This window comes from Desmodus rotundus, chromosome 4 (assembly GCF_022682495.2).
Source record: "Desmodus rotundus isolate HL8 chromosome 4, HLdesRot8A.1, whole genome shotgun sequence".
In the NCBI taxonomy this organism is placed as follows: domain Eukaryota; kingdom Metazoa; phylum Chordata; class Mammalia; order Chiroptera; family Phyllostomidae; genus Desmodus; species Desmodus rotundus.
The window spans coordinates 64,770,346-64,789,813 of NC_071390.1; the positions used below are offsets into that span (position 1 = coordinate 64,770,346).

The 19,468-nt window shown below is 48.8% G+C and overlaps 2 protein-coding genes across 3 annotated transcripts in view; one reads left to right on the top strand and one right to left on the bottom strand.

Annotated features, from left to right (window-relative positions):
* The window catches only part of MMRN2 (multimerin 2), a 28,021-nt gene extending 15,251 nt beyond the window's left edge, over positions 1 to 12,770 (bottom strand). For both annotated transcript variants that reach the window (XM_045195995.3, XM_024561383.4), the window contains exon 1: positions 11,623 to 12,770. In XM_045195995.3, coding sequence (XP_045051930.2) covers positions 11,623 to 11,786 — 164 coding nt within the window. In that variant the 5' untranslated portion in view covers positions 11,787 to 12,770. The remainder of the gene's footprint in view (positions 1 to 11,622) is intronic.
* A 22-nt stretch (positions 12,771 to 12,792) lies between these two features.
* On the top strand, positions 12,793 to 17,465 carry SNCG (synuclein gamma). Its single transcript, XM_024561208.3, has 5 exons — positions 12,793 to 13,035; positions 13,824 to 13,865; positions 14,203 to 14,330; positions 16,869 to 16,940; positions 17,233 to 17,465. The coding sequence occupies exons 1-5, from the start codon at positions 12,915 to 12,917 to the stop codon at positions 17,251 to 17,253; spliced, it is 384 nt and encodes a 127-aa protein (XP_024416976.1). The 5' UTR covers positions 12,793 to 12,914; the 3' UTR covers positions 17,254 to 17,465.
* Positions 17,466 to 19,468: the final 2,003 nt, after the last annotated feature.

Genomic DNA, 19,468 nt, shown 5'->3' on the forward strand with positions numbered 1-19,468 from the left:
TCACCCCAAACCAGCAGAATATACATTCTTTTCCAGTGCACGTGGAACATTTAAAAAAGATTGAAATCATATCAAGCATCTTCTCTGATAACAATCATATGAAACTAGAAATCAATTACAAGAAAAAAACTGAAAAACACACAAACACATGGATCGAAATAACATGTATCTAAACGATGAAGAAGTTAATAATGAGACAAAAGGATAAATCAAAAGACACCTTCATGCAAATAAAAATGAAAATATATCAACTCAAAATTTATGGGACACAGCAAAAGCAGTCCTAAGAGGGAAATTCATAACAACATATAGTCTTACCTCAAAAAAAACCCCAAGAAAAATAACAAATAAACAATCTAAACTTATACCTAAAAGAACAATAAAAAGAACAATAAAGCCCAAAGTGAGTAGGAAAAAGAAAATAATGAGTGGAAATAAATGAAATAGAATCTAAAAAAACAATACAAAAGAACAATGAAACCAAGTGATGTTTCTTTGAAAAGATAAATACAGTTGATAAACCTCCAACCAGACTCATCAAGAAAAAAAGAGAGGACCCAGAAAATAAAGAAGAGCAGTAAAATATGACACCACAGGAAAACAAGGATTATAAGAAAATGTAATGCACAACTACATGCTAACAAATTGGACAGTGTAAGAAATGGATAATTTCCTAGAAACAAACAATCTTCCAAAATTGAATCAAGAAGAAACAGAAACCCTGGCTGGTGTGACTCAGTTGGTTGGATGATCATCTCTTAGTCATGGGTTCAATTCCTGGTCAGAGCACATACCGAGGTTGTGGGTTTGATCCCTGGTCAGGACGTACATGAGAAAGCAACCAATCAATGTTTCTCTCTCACATTGATGTTTCTCTCCCTCTCTCTGTCTCTCTCTCCCCCCCCTTCCTCTCTCTCTAAAAGCAATGAAAACAAAATGTCCTTGTGTGAGGATTAAAAACAAATTTTAAAAAAGAGAAAATCTGAACAGACCAGTTACAAGTAACAAAATCGAAGATGTAATAAAAAGACTCCCAACAAATGAACATCCTGGATTGAGAGCTTCACAGGTGAATTTTCCCAAACATTCAAAGAAGAATTAGCACAGCAATCACACTAAAAGAAGAAATAAAAGGAAAGGAAGAAGTAAAACTGTTATTATTATTTGCAGATAACATGATACCATATATGAGACCCAAAAGATTACATCAAAAAATTACTGCTAGAACTGATAAATGAATTCAATAAAGTTGCAGGATACAAAATTAATATTCAGAAAACAGTTTCATTTGTATACACCAATAATGAACTATCAGAAAGGGAAACTAAGAAAACAATCCTATTTACCTGGGGTGGGGTGGAGGGATGGGGAGAAAAGGCATACAACTGTAATTGAATAACAATAAAAATTTTTTTTAAAATAATAAATAAATAAATAAATAAATAAAAGGCTCTGGCTGGGTAGCTCAGTTGGTTAGAACATTATCCCAATACACAAGGTTGCAGGTTCAATCTCTGGTCAAGGTACATACAAGAACCAACCAATGAATGCATAAATAAGTGGAACAACAAATCCATGTCTATCTCCCTAAAAATCAATCAACAAAAAATAAATAAGTAAAAATAAAATACCTAGGTATAAATTTCACCAAGGAGATAAAAAACCTGTACTTGGAAAATTATAAGACATTGAAGAAAGAAATCAAATAAGATACTAATAAATGGAAGTAGATACCATGATCATGGATAAGAATAATTAACATCATTAAATTGTCCATACCACCCAAAGTAACCTATACATTCAACACAATTCCTATCAAAATACTAATAATATTTTCTACACAACTAGCACAAATAATCTAAAAAATTCTATGGAAGCACAAAGGACCCCAAATAGCCAGAACAATTTTGAAAAAGAAGAATAAAGTTGGAGATATGACGCTACCTGATATCAAACTATACTACAAGGCTATCTATAGTAATCAAAACAGTATTGTACTGGCATTAAAACAGTTGCATATATCAATGGACCTGAACAGAGAGCCTACACCTAAATTAATCTATAGCAATGGAGACAAGAACATACAATGGGATAAAGACTATCTATTCAATAAATGGTTTGGGGAAAACTGGACCATCTTCTTACACTATATATAAGAATAAATGCAAGCCTTGCCTGGTGTGGCTCAGTGGATTTAGCGCCGGCCTGCAAACCAAAGGGATGATTGGTTCATCCCTTTGAATGATTGAATCATCTCTGGATGATTCCCAGTTGGGATACATGCCTGGGTTGCAGGCCAGGTCCCCAGTAGGGGACACTCAAGAGTCAACACACATTGATGTTTCTCTCCATCTCCTTTTCCCTCCCTTCTCCTCTCTCTAAAAATAAATAAATAAATTTTTTTTAAATCCAAAAATAAGAATAAACTCAAAATGAATTAATTATTTAAGTGTAAGATTCAATACCATAAAGCTCCTAGAAGAAAACACAAGCAATAAAATCTCTGAAATATCTCCTAGCAATATTTTTTAAATATATCTTCTTAGATGAGGTAAACAAAAGAAGAAATAAGCAATAGGACAATATCAAACTAAAAAGGTTTTGTACAGCAAAGAAAACCATCAACAAACAAAAAGACAAATTGGCCTGCTGAATCTGAATGGTAGAAGGTATTTGTCAATAATAAATCAAATAAAGGGTTAATGTCCAAAATTTGTAAAGAAATCATACAACTCAACACCAAAAATATATATACAATTAAAAAATGGGCAGAGGACCAGAATAGGCACTTCTCCAATGAGGACAGACAGATGGCCAATAGATACATGAAAAGATGTTCAACATCACTAATCATCTGAAAAAAAATGCAAATTAAAACCACAATGAGATATCACTTCACACCTGTCAGAATGACTATCATCAATAAATTAACAAACAGACTTCTGGCCAAGAAGGAGACTTAGGTAGATACACTTTGCCTCCTCACACAACCACAAGAAGGACAACAACAAATTTAAAAACAAAAAATAACCAAACTGCCAGAAAATTGAACTGTATGGAAGTCCAACAACCAAGGAGTTAAAGAAGAAACATTCATCCAGGCTGGTATGAGGGGCAGAGATGGGCAGCCAGGGCAGAGAAGACTTGTGGCAATGTAGCAGCTGGAGGACCAGGGTGGGCCAGGTGGTGGCTGGCAGGCCAGGTAGTCCCACATTTGCATGTGGATAAACTGGGAGGAATTACTGGGGAGCGAGACAGACCTTGCAACCCATGGTTTCAGTGTGGGGAAATAAAGTCTCAAAACCTCTGACTTAAAACACCTGTGGGAATTGTGATGGTGGGAGAAACTCCCAGTCTCACAGGTGATTTTTTGGACAGACCCAAAGGGTCCTGGAAAGTGCACAAACCACCCACCCAGGAATCAGCACCAGAAGGGCCCAGTTTGCTTGTGGTAGCAGGTGAAGTGACTGAAAGCCAGATGAGAACTGAGCAAGTGGCATTGTTCCCTCTCGGACCTCTGCCCCACATACAGCACCTCAGCGCAGCACAGTGGGTTGCCCCACCCTGGTGAATACCTAAGGTTCCACCCCTTACTACATAATAGCTGCACTAAGAGAAAAAACATATGGCCCAAATGAAAGAAGAGATCAAAGCTCCAGAAGAAATACAACTAAGTGTATAAGAGATACCCAACCTATCAGATGCACAGTTCAAAAAACTGGTAATCAGGATGCTCACAGAATTGGTAGAGTATGATCAAAAAAGAGGGGGAAAAGTGAAGGCTATGAAAAGTGAAATAAAGGAAAATGTACAAGGAACCAACAGTGAAGGGAAGGAAACCGGGACTGAAATCAACAGTTTGGAGCAGAAGGAAGAAAGAAACATTCAATCAGAACAGAGTGAAGAAACAAGAATTCAAAAAAATGAGGAGAGGCTTAGGAACCTCCAGAACAACTTTAAACGTTCCAACACCCGAATCATAGTGGTGCCAGAATGAGAAGAGGAAGAGCAAGAAATTGGAAACTTATTTGAACAAATAATGAAGAAAAACTTCCCTAATCTGGCAAAGGAAATAGACTTCTGGGAAGTCCAGGAAGCTCAGAGAGTCCCAACTTTTTTGTTGGACCCAAGGAAGCACACACCAAGGAACATAATTACATTACCCAAATTAAAGATAAGAAGAGAATCTTAAAAGCAGCAAGAGAAAAGGAGAGACTGACCTACAAAGGAATTCCCATAAGACTATCAGCTGATTTCTCAAGAGAAACTTTGCAGGAAGAAGGGGCTGGAAAGAAGTATTTGAAGTCATGAAAGGCAAGGACCTACATCCAAGATAACTCTATCCAGCAAACCTATCATTTAGAAGGGAAGGGCAGATAAAGTGCTTCCCAGATAAGGTCTAGTTAAAGGAGTTCATCATCACCATGACCTTATTATATGAAATGTTAAAAGGACTTATCTAAGAAAAAGATCAAAACTACAAACAGTAAAATGACAACAAATTCACAACTATCGACAACCAAACCTAAAAAAAACCAAAGCAAACAACTAGAACAGGAACAGAGTCACAGAAATAGAGATCATATGGAGGGTTATCAGTGGGGATGGGGAAGGGGGATAATGGGAGAAAATGTACAGAGAATAAGAAGCATAATTGGTAGGTACAAAATAGACAGGGGGAGGTTAAGAATAGTATAGGAAATGGAGAAGCCTAAGAACTTATATGTACGACCCATGGACATGAACTCAAGTGGGGGAATGCTGGTGGTAGGAGGGTACAGGGTGGAAAGGAATAAAGGGGATAAAAATGTGACAAAATATATTGATAATATATTTTATTATCAAAAGATATATTAAAATTTGCAAAAATAAAAAAATAAATTAAGAAACAAGTGTTGGTAAGGATGCGGAGAAAAGGGAATCTTCATGCACTGTTGGTGGAAAATCAGATTGGTGCAGCACCATGAAAACAGTACAGAGGGTTCTCAAAAAATTAACAATGGAATTGCCTTATGACCCAGCAATTTCACTTCTGGATATATATCCGAAGAAACCCAAAACTGTAAGTGACAAAAATATATGCACCCCTATGTTCATTGCAGGATTATTTACAACAGCCAAACAATGGAAGCAACCCAAGTGCCTTCCCATCTATAGATGAGCGAATAAAAACGTGGTGGTATATATATATGAATGACTTGCCATAAAAAAAAATAAAATCTTGCCCTTTGCAACGGTAGTAATGGACCTAGAGGGTATTATGCTAAGTGAAATAAGTCAGTCAGAAAAAGCAATACCATATGATTTCACTTATATTTGGAATCTAAAGAACAAAATCAATAAACAAACAAAATTGAAACAGAATCATAGATACAGAAAACAGACTGATGGTTGCCAGAGGGAGTGGGTGAAAAAGGTGAAGGGATTAAGTACAAATTGGTAGTTAAAAACTAGTCATGGGGATGTAAAGTACAGCATAGGGAATATAGTCGGCAACATTGTAATACTATGTATGGTGCCAGGTGGGTACTAGAAATATTGGGGGAACACTCTGTAAAGTATATGATTACCTTACAACTGTGCTGTACACCTGAAGCTAATACAAAATAATATTGAATGTAAATTGTAATTTAAAACAAAATTTAAAAATTGTAATTTAATTTTAGGACTCAATTTTGCCAAATATTATTTGTTTAATAAGCTAGATTGTGATAACCATTCAGAAAATCTTGCTGATTTGTTACTAGAGTAGGAACTACCATTTGGAAAATAAATATAGAAAGCTACAAACAAAACAAAACCATGAGAGAACTTGGAGAGAGGAAAACACCAAATTAGGAAACAAGAATTCCAGCAGGGAGTCCCCAGGAAGATGCTGCAGGGAGAGCCCAGGACAATGATAAGCAGTGGGTGAGGGACCCAGTCCAGACTGGAGCACAGCTGTAGCTTTGATGGAGGTGGCTCCAAGGAGACACAGGCAGTGATCTAACAGCAACATGAATTAAAGGTGAGTTCAGATGCCAGCTACAGGCTGAGAGTTTGGAATGTGACAAAGACAGCACACTAAGCAAAAGAAAAAAAGACCATCGTTTCCTCTAGGGAAAACCAAAGGTGTGGGGCCTGGCGGGCGTGGCTGCGTTGGTGAGGGGAGAATGATGCATAGCTTTTTTCAAGTCTCAACTCTAAGTAGCGTATGAATGTAAACACTCAAAATGACAATATGGCAACATGATGGCTAGGAAGTGTGTGTCTATGCATGCGTGCACATGTGCACTCGTTCACAGGTACATGCATGTTGGGTTGAGGTATGGAGTAGAATTGAGAGCTGAATCATAGATAATGCTACTGCCTAAGAAGTAGCCATATAAGCATGATAGAGATACAGAGGTAAGTGCCAAAAGAACCACCTATAGAGTTGGAAGTCACTGCCTTTGGGGATTAGAGGGGCCTGGGGCTTCTGAATGTCTCAACAAACTTTGTAGGTTTGATTCTACCCCAAAGGGTCAGCAAAACTTTTCTGTAAAGGGGCAGACAGTAAATATTTTACACAAGATGGACTACATCTTTTGTAGGGAACAGTGCAGAAATGAAAATAAGAGTCAACAATAGAGATTAAACCAAGCGTGGGGCCCTTCTGAGTGCCAAGTCCTGTGTAGACTACTTAGGTCACATGCCCATGAAGCTGGCCCTGATTTGATGCACAGAATGTTTATTCAACATTGAAACAGTGGACTTTAAAAGTGCTGGGCCCAGAGCTCAGCCTGCACAGACTGTTCCAAGAACCAGAAACCCGGCCCCACTCTGGGCCCCATGGACATTCCTGGAACATAGGCTCAGCCCTAGAGAAACTCTTTATCTGAACCAGTGGTTTTCGAATGGGAAGAGAGGACTTCCCCCAGGTGTATTTTGCAACTTCTGGAGACATTTATGTTTGTCACAGCTGGGAGGGTGGGGGTGCTAAGGGCATCTAGTGGGTGGAGACCAAGGATGATGCTCAACACCCTCCAATGCACACAGCACAGCCCTGCACCACCACAACAGGGTCAGCTAGTCCCAAATGTCAATAGGTTCAAGGTTGAGAAATACTTACTTAAAACAAAGTTCACTCCTTGCATACCCTCTGAACTGTTCCAGAGGGTCCAGGAAGCCTGGGTCCTGGGCATGCTGGGTTGAGTCCAGCCTGCCAGGGAGTGACCGGGACTTTCCACCTAGAACTCCTGAACTGGAAGCATTGGCACCCACCCTTCCTGCCAGGAACTTTCTCTCCTGACCTGCCCAAATCTCGGGTTCCAGCAGTGCCATTCTCCCTGCCCATACTCCCCCTCCCTTGGCAACCCCATCCCCTTGGCACAGTACAGGCTTCTGGCCCAGAAGCCCTGGGAACATTCCTGACCTTTACTTTGGTTTCCTCCAGCTTTTGGCAGCTTCTTGCTGGCCCTCAGAGTCCCACCCCCCACCCTCACCCTCCCTCCAAGCCCAGCTCCCTGAGGTGCCCCATTGTTCTGATTGCCTCCTGGTTTCAGGCCTGTGCCTTCTTTGTACTTTCCTCTCCCAGTGGTCCACGGAGAGGCAGGCACCAGCCGAGAAATGAGTGCGGGGTCCTCCAGCCATGTTTGGGCCTGCCCTGGGCCTCCAACTCGGCCCTGACCTAATTGATGCCCAGTTTCAGGCAGGAGAGAGGTAGCTGACCCCCTTAGAGCTTCTAATGGGAGCTGGGTGGTCTGGGCTCCCCTCTCCTCTGCCTCCCTATTCTCGGGTTGCTATTTGAGCAAGGCACACCTACCCATCCCCCACTAATTCTGGAAAGGTGGAGAAAATTCCCACTTCCGACCCCTCCTTGGGAGCACAGGGCAAGGCTATGGGGAACGCAGAGCGCCTGTCACAGGGAAAGGGCTGGTAGAACCTCCTGAATTATGGATGTTCTGCTGCCACTGACCCCTGGGACACTTAAGTGCCTCTTAAGCAGCCAGTAAAACCCACCTCCAGCTGCCCCTGAAGTCTTCCTAGGGAAGAAGGGTATGTTCTCTGCATCCTTGCTCTCAGAGGCCCTGAAAGCAGCCAGGAACGTGACCACTACAAGGCTGAATTTTGCAAGCCTTTGTTCCTGGTCTAGAAATGGGCCTCGGCAGAGGAGCCCGAGGCCCACTCAACATCCAGCCCAGAGCCAGGCTTCTCTGAGCATGACGCTGGGCAGTGGGGCTCTTCCCTGTTTGTGCCAAGGGCCCTGTGTCTCCGACAGCAGAAATGGGTGCAAGAGATACAGCTGCAGGCCTGGGCTCCATCCTGACCCTGTGTGACCCCCAGTGATAACCCATGACTCCTCTGGGTCCAGCTGCAAAAATCACAAATGCCACTGAGCATGGGTAAGGAGAAGTTGATGCAGGGGGCTGAGGCCAGGCCGAATGCTGGAAGTAGCATCTTCTACACTCCCATCCATCTTGGGAGAGATAGGACAGAGGTCACCTGGGATTTGCAGCCCAGCAGGTGTGGTCCCAGCTCTGACCTGTCTCTTAGGAGCTATGTGACCCTGGGTGGCAAGCCCCCCACCCCAAGTCTCACAACATGTAAAGTGGAAGGAATAGTGGTGACTGCAGTGCTGTCACACAGTGTGGACATGGGGCACCTTGCCTGGGGCTCAGCAGTTTTCCCCACAGACTCAGTCCTTCCTCTGAGGAGGTGACATCCCAAACTGCTACTCTCCCCAGCCCCAACAAAGCCAGGGAGCACAAGAGAGCCTCTTCACATAAGGAGTCCAATACCCCTGTTGTGGCTCACTGGTCCCTGCCCTTTGGGGACCTAGGAAGCACTCAACCACATCCCTCCTCCACCCTCATTGGGTTCCAGGCTGTTCTGTTTGTGGGCAAAAAAGGGGTCACATACTAAACCTGACAAGCTCTGGGGGGTCCTGCATGATGCCTTATAAGCTCAGAGGCAGGAAGTAACCACATAGGATGGTCTGAATATATAAATTCCTAACTAAAATCACGTCATGGTGTATGTTCACATCCTGGGCCTGTAGCTTCCCTGACTCCTTCATGTAACTCCTTAATCTTATTTTGTTATTCTGTTTTCTTCTTTTATTTATTGATTTTTACAGATTTTCTTTCTTTCTAGAAGGGAAGAGGAAGAAAGGGAGAGAAACATCGATCGGCTGCTTCTGTCATTCTCCCAGCTGGGGACCTGGCCTGCAACCCAAGCATGTGCCCTGACTGGGAATCGAACCAGCCACCTTTCAGTTTGTGGGACGATGCCCAACCCACTGAGCAACACCAGTCAAGGCTATTAATTGATTTTGAGAGAGAGAGAGAGAGATGTGTTGTCCCACTTACTTATGCATTCATTGGTGATTCTTGTATGTGCCCTGACCAGGATCAAACCCAAAACCTTGGTGCATTGGGACAGTGCTCTAACCAACTGAGTTCCTCAGCCAGGGCCTCCTTCTTTGATTCTCATGTATAAAAAAGCTGCAAAATTCTTCAGAGCATCTTTTCAATCTGTTGAGGTTTTGCTTCCTGGCTATTGTCATTAGTTTGGCTCAAATAAACTCATAAAAAGTCTCTACCAGTTTGGAGATTTCTTACTTTGACATGTTCAGTCTTCTCCTTGCAAAGTGTCTCATCTGGTTCTGTGACCAGAGCTTACTGTGGCCCCAAACCAGAGTGAGGGGTAAATGCAGGGCAGGTGGCCTGGCTCTGGCAGCCGGGGGTGGTGGGTCCACCAGGCCTGTGGCTGATGGTGTTGGTGCCCCTGCTTGAGTGCAGAATGCCTATTTGACCTCCTCTTCCCCTGTTGCAGGAGGAAGCTGGAGCAGTGTTTCTGCCTCTCCCTCCACAGAAGCATGGGAAGCAATCCCCCTGAGGAAGCAGTGCAGCATTTCCTTCCTTTCTCACCAGCCTCTCCAGAGGCCTTGACAACCTGGGCTTGGCTGGTGGGAACTGAAGCTTCTGGGTTGTGGGAAGGAGACCCAGCAGGCCTGCTAGGACCGTGAGGAGCCCCCTGGGATTAGTGCTGACATGTTGGCCTGGGAATTCCTGGGTCAAGGTACACTTGTGTGCACCATCACATGCCCTGCACACACCAGGGCCACCTAGACGATGGCTGAGTGATCCCCCACAGGGCAGCCCATGGCAGTCCAGAGGCCCACCGTCCCTGTGCTAAAGGAATACAAACCGTCCCACAGCCCAGAGTTTGGGGAGAAAGAGGAGCGTCTCCTATTTCCTTCCCATCCACTTGGGCCCCTCATCCTAGCCTTGCACCAAAGGGAGCAGGAGGCCCAGAGACAGGGGCATGGAATGAATGGCTTTGAGGAGGAAAAGTTTGGTCCTGAAATCAGAGCCGGGTGGCTGGGTTCCCCGCTGAGAGTGCCCTGTGCCTCCCAGCCCTAAGCAGAATTGGGGGCAGGACAGGAATGGGGCCTCTCTAGTCCACCCTGAGGCCACTCCTCCCCACCTGGCCAGCCCTTCCTTCACTTAGAGTTAATGCGCACTTGCTTACACTTAACCCTCTGCCTCTCCCTAATCAAATCTGCTATAAGAAAAGTGCCCAGTAAACACATTTACCTTGAAGAGTCAGGGCTGTGTAAGCCAATGCAATGGTGAATCTCTGACAGCCAGATGGGAGACTGTGTAGGTGTGAGTTGGTCCTTCTTACCCTCCAAATCCATACAGATGCTCTAAATCAAGTTGGCGGGGGGGGGGGGGGGGGGGGGAGGGAAGGGGGGCGGCGGGGTGAGCGGTCAGTGAGTGGGAGAGTAAGCAAACTGAGACCGGAGCTGCCTTTGACTATTCCAGGGGCCAGAGCATGAACTCTGGAGTCAGACTCAGATCCTGGTTTAGGTTCTCCTTAGCTGTGTGAGCTTGGACCAGCTGCTTAGCCTCTCTGAGCCTCAGGCTCTTCTTCCTCTGTAATGGGGGTGTTGGGAGGCTTAACTTGGAAAGATGGCTGACCAGTAAATAGCACCTGCTGTGGGCTGTGGGGTACCCTGAGGAAGGACTCATGGACCCAGTACCTTAGCAGGAGGATCCCTGGCCCTGGACAAATAAAATGTTGGAAAATAGTGTCCCGGTCCAGTGGCAAGACCACTACACTCATTCCCAGAGGGGCACTGAAGAGCTGACTGGATGCCATACTGCCTTTTTGTTCTGTGGTAGAGTAGAGCACCCTTTCCGATCGCTGCTTGCTCTGAGAGCCAGGCTGAGGACACCCCAGTCCCCTGGGTACTCAAACCAAAATCCAGTCCCCTGGAGCGTCTGTTCTTTGTGGCTTACAGGCCAGCCACACCTTGCTCAGCTTTCAGAATTGACTTACTTCCAAAAACAGGAGCCACTTCCAGGTCAGCTGGAAACTTCTGGAACCACAGCTCCTCCACACCCTGTGCAGGGTGGTTGATGGCGAGGAGTGCTCCTGCTCTGCCCAACCCCCAGGCTCATTCCCTGCCATGGGTCAGACAGGGAATTTCCTGTGGTACCCAGGAACTCATTCAGCCTCACAACTGCCCAGTCTACAGATAACATTAGCCCATTTCACAGATGAGTAACTGAGATCCAGAGAACCCCAACTCTGGCTAGGCTGAGACTCAGATCCTCCCCCACGGCCTCCCCTATGGCTCAGGCCCCACCTTACCGTCTGATGGGGTCCCTGTCGATGTCCTCAGCCTCTGCCCTCCAGACCCCAGGCTGCCTGGGGCTGTGTGGATCAGGGAACATGGTACCGGGGACCTGGGCCCATGCCCCCAACAGCCCCCAGCCTAGGGCCCCCCCAAGGCTGAGCAGCAGTGTCAGGATCATGTTGGCAGTGGTCAGGCTCAGCTTCTGCCAGTGATTCCAGAACTGCTTCAAGTGAAGTCTCAGAAGGAAAAGAAAGCTGGGGACAACAAAGAGAGGAAGTGGCCTAGGCCAGCCCAACCGGTGCTTCTGGTCCAGCGCGCGCGCGCGCACACACACACACACACACACACACACTCCCCACACCCCACAGTGCAGCTAACAACCCAGCCCATTCCTATGCCCTGAGAGCACTTGGGTCACGGACCCTGGGAATTTGGGAGGCCCAAGGAAGTGGCCCCACTGAACACGTCGTCATGTAAGTGAGGAGAAGAGCACAAAGGTCGAGGTGGGGCTGCAAGAAGCAGTTAGTGAGTGTCAGGGAGACTGGTCCAAATCCATGCTGGTGGCCAGAAAGTGGGGGGCACTTCATTCCTGCTTAGCGCCTGTCACTGTTGGGCTATGGGAGCCAGCAGGTGGGGAGAGTCTCAGAGAGGAAAAGGAGCTGTCTGAGGGGAGGGCCACACAGTGTATCACCAGAGGCCATGCCATGAGGAAGCCTCTGTGGGCCCGTTGTAGCTCCTGCACTTCACCTTGCCACAGCCCCAGGATGGGGTCTCCACAGTGAGTGGCTGGGCAGCCCAGGCTGGCATGGGAGGTTGGCCACTCTTGCCTGACAGGCCTGTGTGGCCCTGACCCCTACCCTACCTGGATTCTGGTAGCAAAGGCTCCTCCCCTCATGCCCCAGATGTCCACAGACACAACAGCCCCAGGCCTGAGAGCACCTGGCCAGGGCCCCTCCTGTGGGTGGGCAAGGCAGTGAATGAATTAGAGGCAGTGATGGATAAGGATGCGTCCAGACCTCTGCAGCCCCTCTGGGGAAGGCAGGGAGCAGGATGGGAGAGTTAAGCCAGCAGGAGCCCAGGGATCTGGACCCTGCTGTCAGCCTCTCACCTCCCTCTCTCCCTCCCTCCCTCCTTCTCATCCCCGCCCCCCAGACTGGCTGGGCTTCAGCAGGCCAGCCACTGCATCATCAATATTTCATTGGCGAGTCAGTAAGAGGCAGCAGCGGGGACAGCAGCTGCAGCAGCACTTGTGCCAGCACCAGCCACAGCTTGCAAGGAGAGTTGGGCTCCTGTTACTGCCACCACCATGGACGTCTTCAAGAAGGGCTTCTCCATTGCCAAGGAGGGTGTGGTGGGAGCTGTGGAGAAGACCAAGCAGGGGGTGACGGAAGCTGCTGAGAAGACCAAGGAGGGTGTTATGTATGTGGGTGAGTTTGGGCGGGGCAGAGTGGAGCAGCTTGGTGGCCGGAGCCTGGGATGGACAGTTACTTTGGGTCTGGCCTTATCCCCCAGCCCCAGAGTGGCATTTTGGGAGGGGATGAGGACCTGGCTGTTGGGTCAGGGTCTCCGGGTACACACCACCCTTCAGCACACACCAGTGTCCATTTGGACCTCCTCAGGGCCCCAGGAATCTCTAGGACAGGCCAGCAAGAGGGGTTCTCAGCTCTGAGACACACCTGTTTGTGCACACACAAATGCTTGCACAAGCTCGTCCTGCTCCCCCATCACCCACAGGCTCCTTGACTCAGATAAGAAGCCACACTGAGCCTGGAGACCCTGCAGGCAGGTTATCTGGCAGGTACTCAGCAACCAGGCCACAGGTTTCCACCCTACTCAGACAGAAGAAATGGGACTGGGGAGATGAGACCCAGACTCACTGTCCTCTCCAGCCCCACCCCCACCTCAGCTCCCTCAGAAGAGGCGGCAAAGCTGATGACTCAGCTCTCCTCAGCAGCACTGTTGCTGCAGCTTCCGAGGCCCAGGCCACGCCCAGGCAAGGTCCAGATCCCACATCTCATCCCTCCATCCTGTCCTGTCCACTTCCCATCTGCCCTCTTCCTCAACTAGGCGGGTGGCAGTCTTTGAAGGGACTCCCAGTCTCCAGACACCCTCCTCAGTCACTGCTGACCCCACAGCTTGTCCAGCTGTTCTGTTGCTCTGACAACTCCACTCCAAGGGAGTTGGGTCTGGGCTGATACCTCCATTTTCTCCCCAGGAGCCAAGACCAAGGAGGGTGTTGTGCAGAGTGTAACCTCAGGTGAGGAGCCCCAAGACCAGGGGATGTATGTATGGGTTGGGACCTCCAGGGACTTCTGCACCCTGATACTAAAGACCAAAGCTCAGGATCCTCCTTACTTCCCAACTGGGGTCCTGAGCTGTACATGGACCCAGACCCAACAGAATCTCAGGCTAGACCCAGGGTTGGCCTCATAATCATCAGAGCTCCCCTGGCGCCAGAAAGGAGGCAGCCTAGACTCTCGGTTAGAGCCAGAGGTTTGCATGCCCTGGGGAAGGGGCTGCTCAGGCCTGACTTGGGTAGGCCAGGCCTGGGCAGGGAGGGGTTAGGGCCAAGGCCAGCCAGAGTCTTCCCACAGTGGCTGAGAAGACCAAGGAGCAGGCCAATGCCGTGAGCGAAGCAGTGGTCAGCAGTGTCAACACAGTGGCCACCAAGACCGTGGAGGAGGCAGAGAATATTGCGATCATCTCGGGAGTGGTGCCCAAGGTGAGACCTGGTCCCTAGCCCTGATTCTCAGACCAGTCCCATCTTTTCCCCTGGGCCCCTACTCAGAGGAAAGGGGTGGAACTGGGGAGATGAGAACCAGACTCAGTGTCCTGTCCGGCCCCATACAGAGAGGCCAGTGGAAGAAGAGGCATTATCACCCCATTGACACACAAGAAAATGGAGACTTAGGGGCTAGTGATCTGTTTGGTGTTTTCACACCCACTCATGTAGAATCCTCATAGCCACCCTGTGAGGGGGACAGTTTGAGGGCCAACAAGAAAGTGAGTCTCAAAGCCACACCCTCTTGCTCAGCATTTAGAATATACCATGTTTAACTAGTGAAAGCAGGGTCCCATGGGCCCCACATGGTGACAGCCAGCATCCTAGGAAGTGGACACTGGGGAGTCACCACCAGCCCAGTGACCAGCCTCTCCCCCGCCGCATGGTGTGCAGCCGCCTCCTCCCAGGAGGATCTGGGAAGCAGCACCCCTCAGTGATGGTAAACTGAGACTCTGACCCCGCCCTCTTCCTTGGCCTTTGTGTGTTCAGTGTGCACCTGAGTGAGTGTGCAAGTGTGTGCGTGTGCACGTGTGTGCCCGTGTACTGCCTGGCAGCAGAGAGCACATGAGGAGCAATGGGGCACTCCCAGGAGGCAAAGGCTGGTGGGGTGAAGCATCCCAGCACCCAGCACAGAGCAGGCTCTGCTTGAAGAATTTTACACTTATTAACTCATTTAATCGGCACAGAACCCTTGAGACAGGGTGTGGATGTGAGGCCCAGAGAGATTAAGTATTGTGTCCATGGTCCCATGGCTAGTGTGTGTGAGCCTGCAAGTCCCAGGGCAGCTGGGCTCCAAGCCTATGCTCTGACAGCCGCTGTATGAGTACAAGTTTGCAGTGGGAGCAGGATCCATTCTGGGGCAGGAGGCATTCCCATTTCAGAGGGGCTGTCTCCAGCTGTGTCTGATGCTATCCTCTAGAAAGCTCCCTTACTTGGTACAGGTTGCCCAGGGCACCCGGCACTCAGAATCCCTCCTCTAGGTGTGGGTGAGTGGCAGGGGAGAGGCAACCCTGCGCCTGGCTCTGGGGGCAGCACCTAGGTGTCTGCTTCCAAGACCAGTACAGGGTCTCCATGTCCTTGGAGAGGCAGCTGCTCCCTCTCCTAGTTCCCAGCTCTGCCTTTTACTGCTCTTTGACCTTGGGAGGCTGGCTACTCAACCTTTCTGGACCTCCACTTCCTCATTTTTTAAATGGTAAGGAGGTGAGAGTACTGGGCTGTGTGATGATGCAGGGAAATGGCTTCCTTGAAGCAGTTAGGACTGGCTCGTGGTGAGGACCCAAGTAAGGGAGGTGACTATATCATTATCATCATCATCAATGCCTCTGGGCAGGACCCACATATGCTCCAGGATGTGCCAGGCCCCTCCCTCCCATACTCCCATCAAAAGAGGCCCTGGGGTAGGGCCAGGCTGCTTGGACACTTTTCTGACCTTGGAGGAGGGCTAGTGAGCCCTTGGAGCCACCCCAGACCCTAGTGTAGAAGTGGCCACCCCAGGCCAGTCACGAATCACCATCCAGTGAACTGGGAACCATCCAATGGATGCAGCATTGCCTATCTGTCTGACTGCTCGTGCCACTGGACTCATGTGCCTACTTTGGGGCAGCAAGACTAAGCAGATGGCCACCCACTCTTCACCTGGAGAGGCTGTCCCAACTCTAGCTAGCATAATTTGTTGCCTTTATGCCCCAGCCCACTAAGGGGCAGGATGGCCCTGTGGTAGCACAGAGGTGACAGACCCTGCAGAGGTAGGGGCTGATCACCCAGTCTGGCCCTGCCCACCAGCTGTCACACAACCACTTCTAGGCAGGCCTCCATCTCAGGCAAGTGTCCCGCTGGATGTAGGAGGGTAGGAAAGGATAGGATAACCCCTGCTGGCCCCAACCAGATAGCCTGAACCTATAGCCAGCCCGTCTAGGAGCTGGGGAGAAAGAAAGAGGGAGGCATTGCTACTGGGGATGGGATGCGCCTGGAGCAAGCCAGACCTGATCCCTACAAGACCCACTGCTTTGAGCTTTCAGACCTCAAGCTAGATACCCGACCCCCCTGGCCTCAGGAGGACGAGGGTGTGTGACCAAGTGATTCAGGGACACTGATGGTGGGATCAAGCCTAGGACTTCAGGGGCTGCTGCCCACATGCCCCTACCCCACCCAACTGGGTTTCCTCATTGAGGCCCAATCATGGGCTACACAGAGATTCAGCATCAGCTTGTTGAGGTAAAGCCAGGCTCCGAGGTATTTCTTTGGTCCCCCAGAAGGCCTTAGCACCATTAGTCAGAGCTCTCACTATGGGCTCTCACTGTCACTCCCACAGTCAGTCTGGCCCTCACACCTCCCTCACCTTGGCCTATCATATACAACAAGGTGATGAGGGCCTTGGTTCACCTTTGAGGCCAAGGTAGATGAGGTCATGGTTGTTGAGCAGCTGGGGGCTCTGTGCCCCCACGTGGTTCCACATTCCCTTTGCCCGCCCCCCCACAGGAGGAACTGAAGCAGCCCGCTCCGCAACAGGATGACGAGGTGGCCAAAGTGGAAGAGGAAGAGGCTGAGGAGGTATGAGCTGGGCTCCCAAGTGACACCAGGGTCCCTGGGCAAGCCTCCCACCAGAGGAGGTTTCAGACAGGGACCCCATCCCTCACAGACTTGCTGTTCCCCCCTGGGGTACCAGAGCCCTCAGGGGAGACTTGTGACCTGATGCAGCCCCCCGAGCCTAAGTATGAGGTTTCCTTACAACTGACCCTTGCAGGGCAGAGGGCTATTGATGACTCCTGTCCTCGCCCCACTCAGGCTGGCCACTGAGGGATGGGGGCCCAGAGCTGTGTGGAAAAGTCACTCTCTCTCCTAGGCCAAGAGTGTGAGAGACTAGAGGGCTGCAAGTCTTCTGCAGAGGCCCAGGGGACCACCCCTCTGCCTTGGGGCCCATCCCCTCCTGGCACTGGAGTGCCCAATCCTGGAGTGACCTTCGGGCTTCCCCACACCTTCGCTCAGCCACCCCAGGCCTGTCCTCTCGTGCTGCCACCACTTTCATCTCTCTTCCTCGTCCTTTATTTGAGTTTCAAATAAAACTCAAGTACCATGCTTCCTCTGTATGCTGCCTCATTCATGAAGAAGCCCCCTAGACCCTCCTGGGAACAGGGGCTGGGCCAGCCTGTTGATCTGGGACCAGGTGCCATACAGACACACCCTGGGCATTTCTGGAACCTGCTAAGTGCAGGTTCTGCCTTTAGGGAACTCCTCCCACCCCCAACTCATCCATCATTGCCTTTTAACTCGGAGGATGGAGGATGTGGCCCTGCTATGGGCTCCCAGGACAACCTCCAGGACAGGCTGTACTCAGAAGCATGAGACCAAATGCCCCCAGGTTTGAGCTTTATCTCACCCTCTGGGGATGGGCCCATGACCACGGAAGTGAGTGGGGGTCTCCTGGGCCATCCTGCCATGTGTTTTTGGCTCCAGTGCCCTTCGGAGAAAGGGACACCTAACACCCCTCCCTGGAGTAGATGGTCACTTTCAAAGATGTGAAGTCTAAACCCATAGCCAGGAGTCTTCCATCCTCCTCCTCACAGAGAAGGACGAAATTGCTCAAAATGCCACCTTCCTTCACCAAGGAGTTTGCCAAGCATCAGAAAACAACATCTGAGATGTATGAGAAGCCTCTGCCTTGAGAGAAAAATAGCAAAACTGAACATTTGTTGAGCTCCTCCCAGGTGTCAGACAGTTCTGAGTGCTTTACCTCATTTAAGATTTTATTTATTCCTAGTGAGAGGGGATGGGAGGGAGAAAAAGAGGGAGACAAACATTGATCATGGATCGGGGAATGACCCATAACCCAGGCATCTGCCCTGACTGGAAATCCAACCGGTGACCTTTTGCTTTGTAGGAGGATGCCCAACCAACAGCCACACCAGTCTGGGTTTCTTTTACCTCATTTAATCCTGGGAACAAATAGTTTGTCTGATGCCAGCTTCACCCAGAATGAACTGAAGAACAGAGAGGTTAAATAACTTGCCCAAGCGCACACAGCTAATCAAGTGTGGGACTGGGCAGAAGCCCACATGGCCTCACTCCAGAGCCACTTGGTTGACTCCATAAAAAACCAAAATTTAGCCCTGACCAGTATGGCTCAGGTGGTTGGGCATTATCACACAAAGTGAAGGGTCACTCGTCCAATTCCCTGTCAGGGCAAATGCCTGGGTTGCAGGTTTGGTCCCCGGGTGAGGCAAATGATTGATGTTTCTCTCTCACAGTACTGTTTCTCTCCTTCTCTTTACCCTCCCTTCTCCTCTCTCTAAAAACAAATAAATAAAATCTTTTTAAAAAAACTCAACCAAGATCTTTTTTTATGTTTTTTTTTGAAGATTTTATTTATTTGTATTTAGAGAGAGGGGGAGGGAGCTAAAGAGGGAGAGAAACATCAGTGTGTGGCTGCCTCCCAACCGCACCCCAATAGGGACCTGGCTGCGATGCAGGGAAATCAAACCAGAGACCCTTTGGTTTGTAGGCCGGCACTCACTCCACTGAGCCACACCAGCCTGGGTTCAACCAAGATCTAATTGGCTTTATTAAGCAATTCATGAATGGGGCAGCAACCCATCTAGCAACTAGAAGGGCATTCTGAGGGGTGGTACAAAATGGAAGATGTTTACAGGAAGAAGGGTGGGGCAAGGGAGGTATGACAAAAGGAAAAAAGGATTTTGGGGTGCAGGGACATATTTGCTTTTGGGGAAAAGAATGGAAGGGTTTTTATGATGCAGACTGCCTCTTCTTTCTAGGGAGAGGGGGATGGAGAGGACCCACGTGACAGATTACCTTAGTAAGTGCTTGATCAGAAAATTCCATACTGGTTGATTATGGTTATGTTTCTGGGAGAAGTTAAAACTGCAGTTAAAACAGGTATTAAATCTAGGTTTGGTATCATGAATTTTGAGCAAACTGCACTTTTGACTTCCTTAGAGGAGTAACTGCTCTCTCCCTACTCCTCTCCTTATTAGAGAAGCTCCTGGAGCGCCCTGCCCCCCCCTGAAGGGACCTAGCTGAGTTTGGGGCATCCAGCTGTTGCCAGACAGAAGCATGGTCCTGAG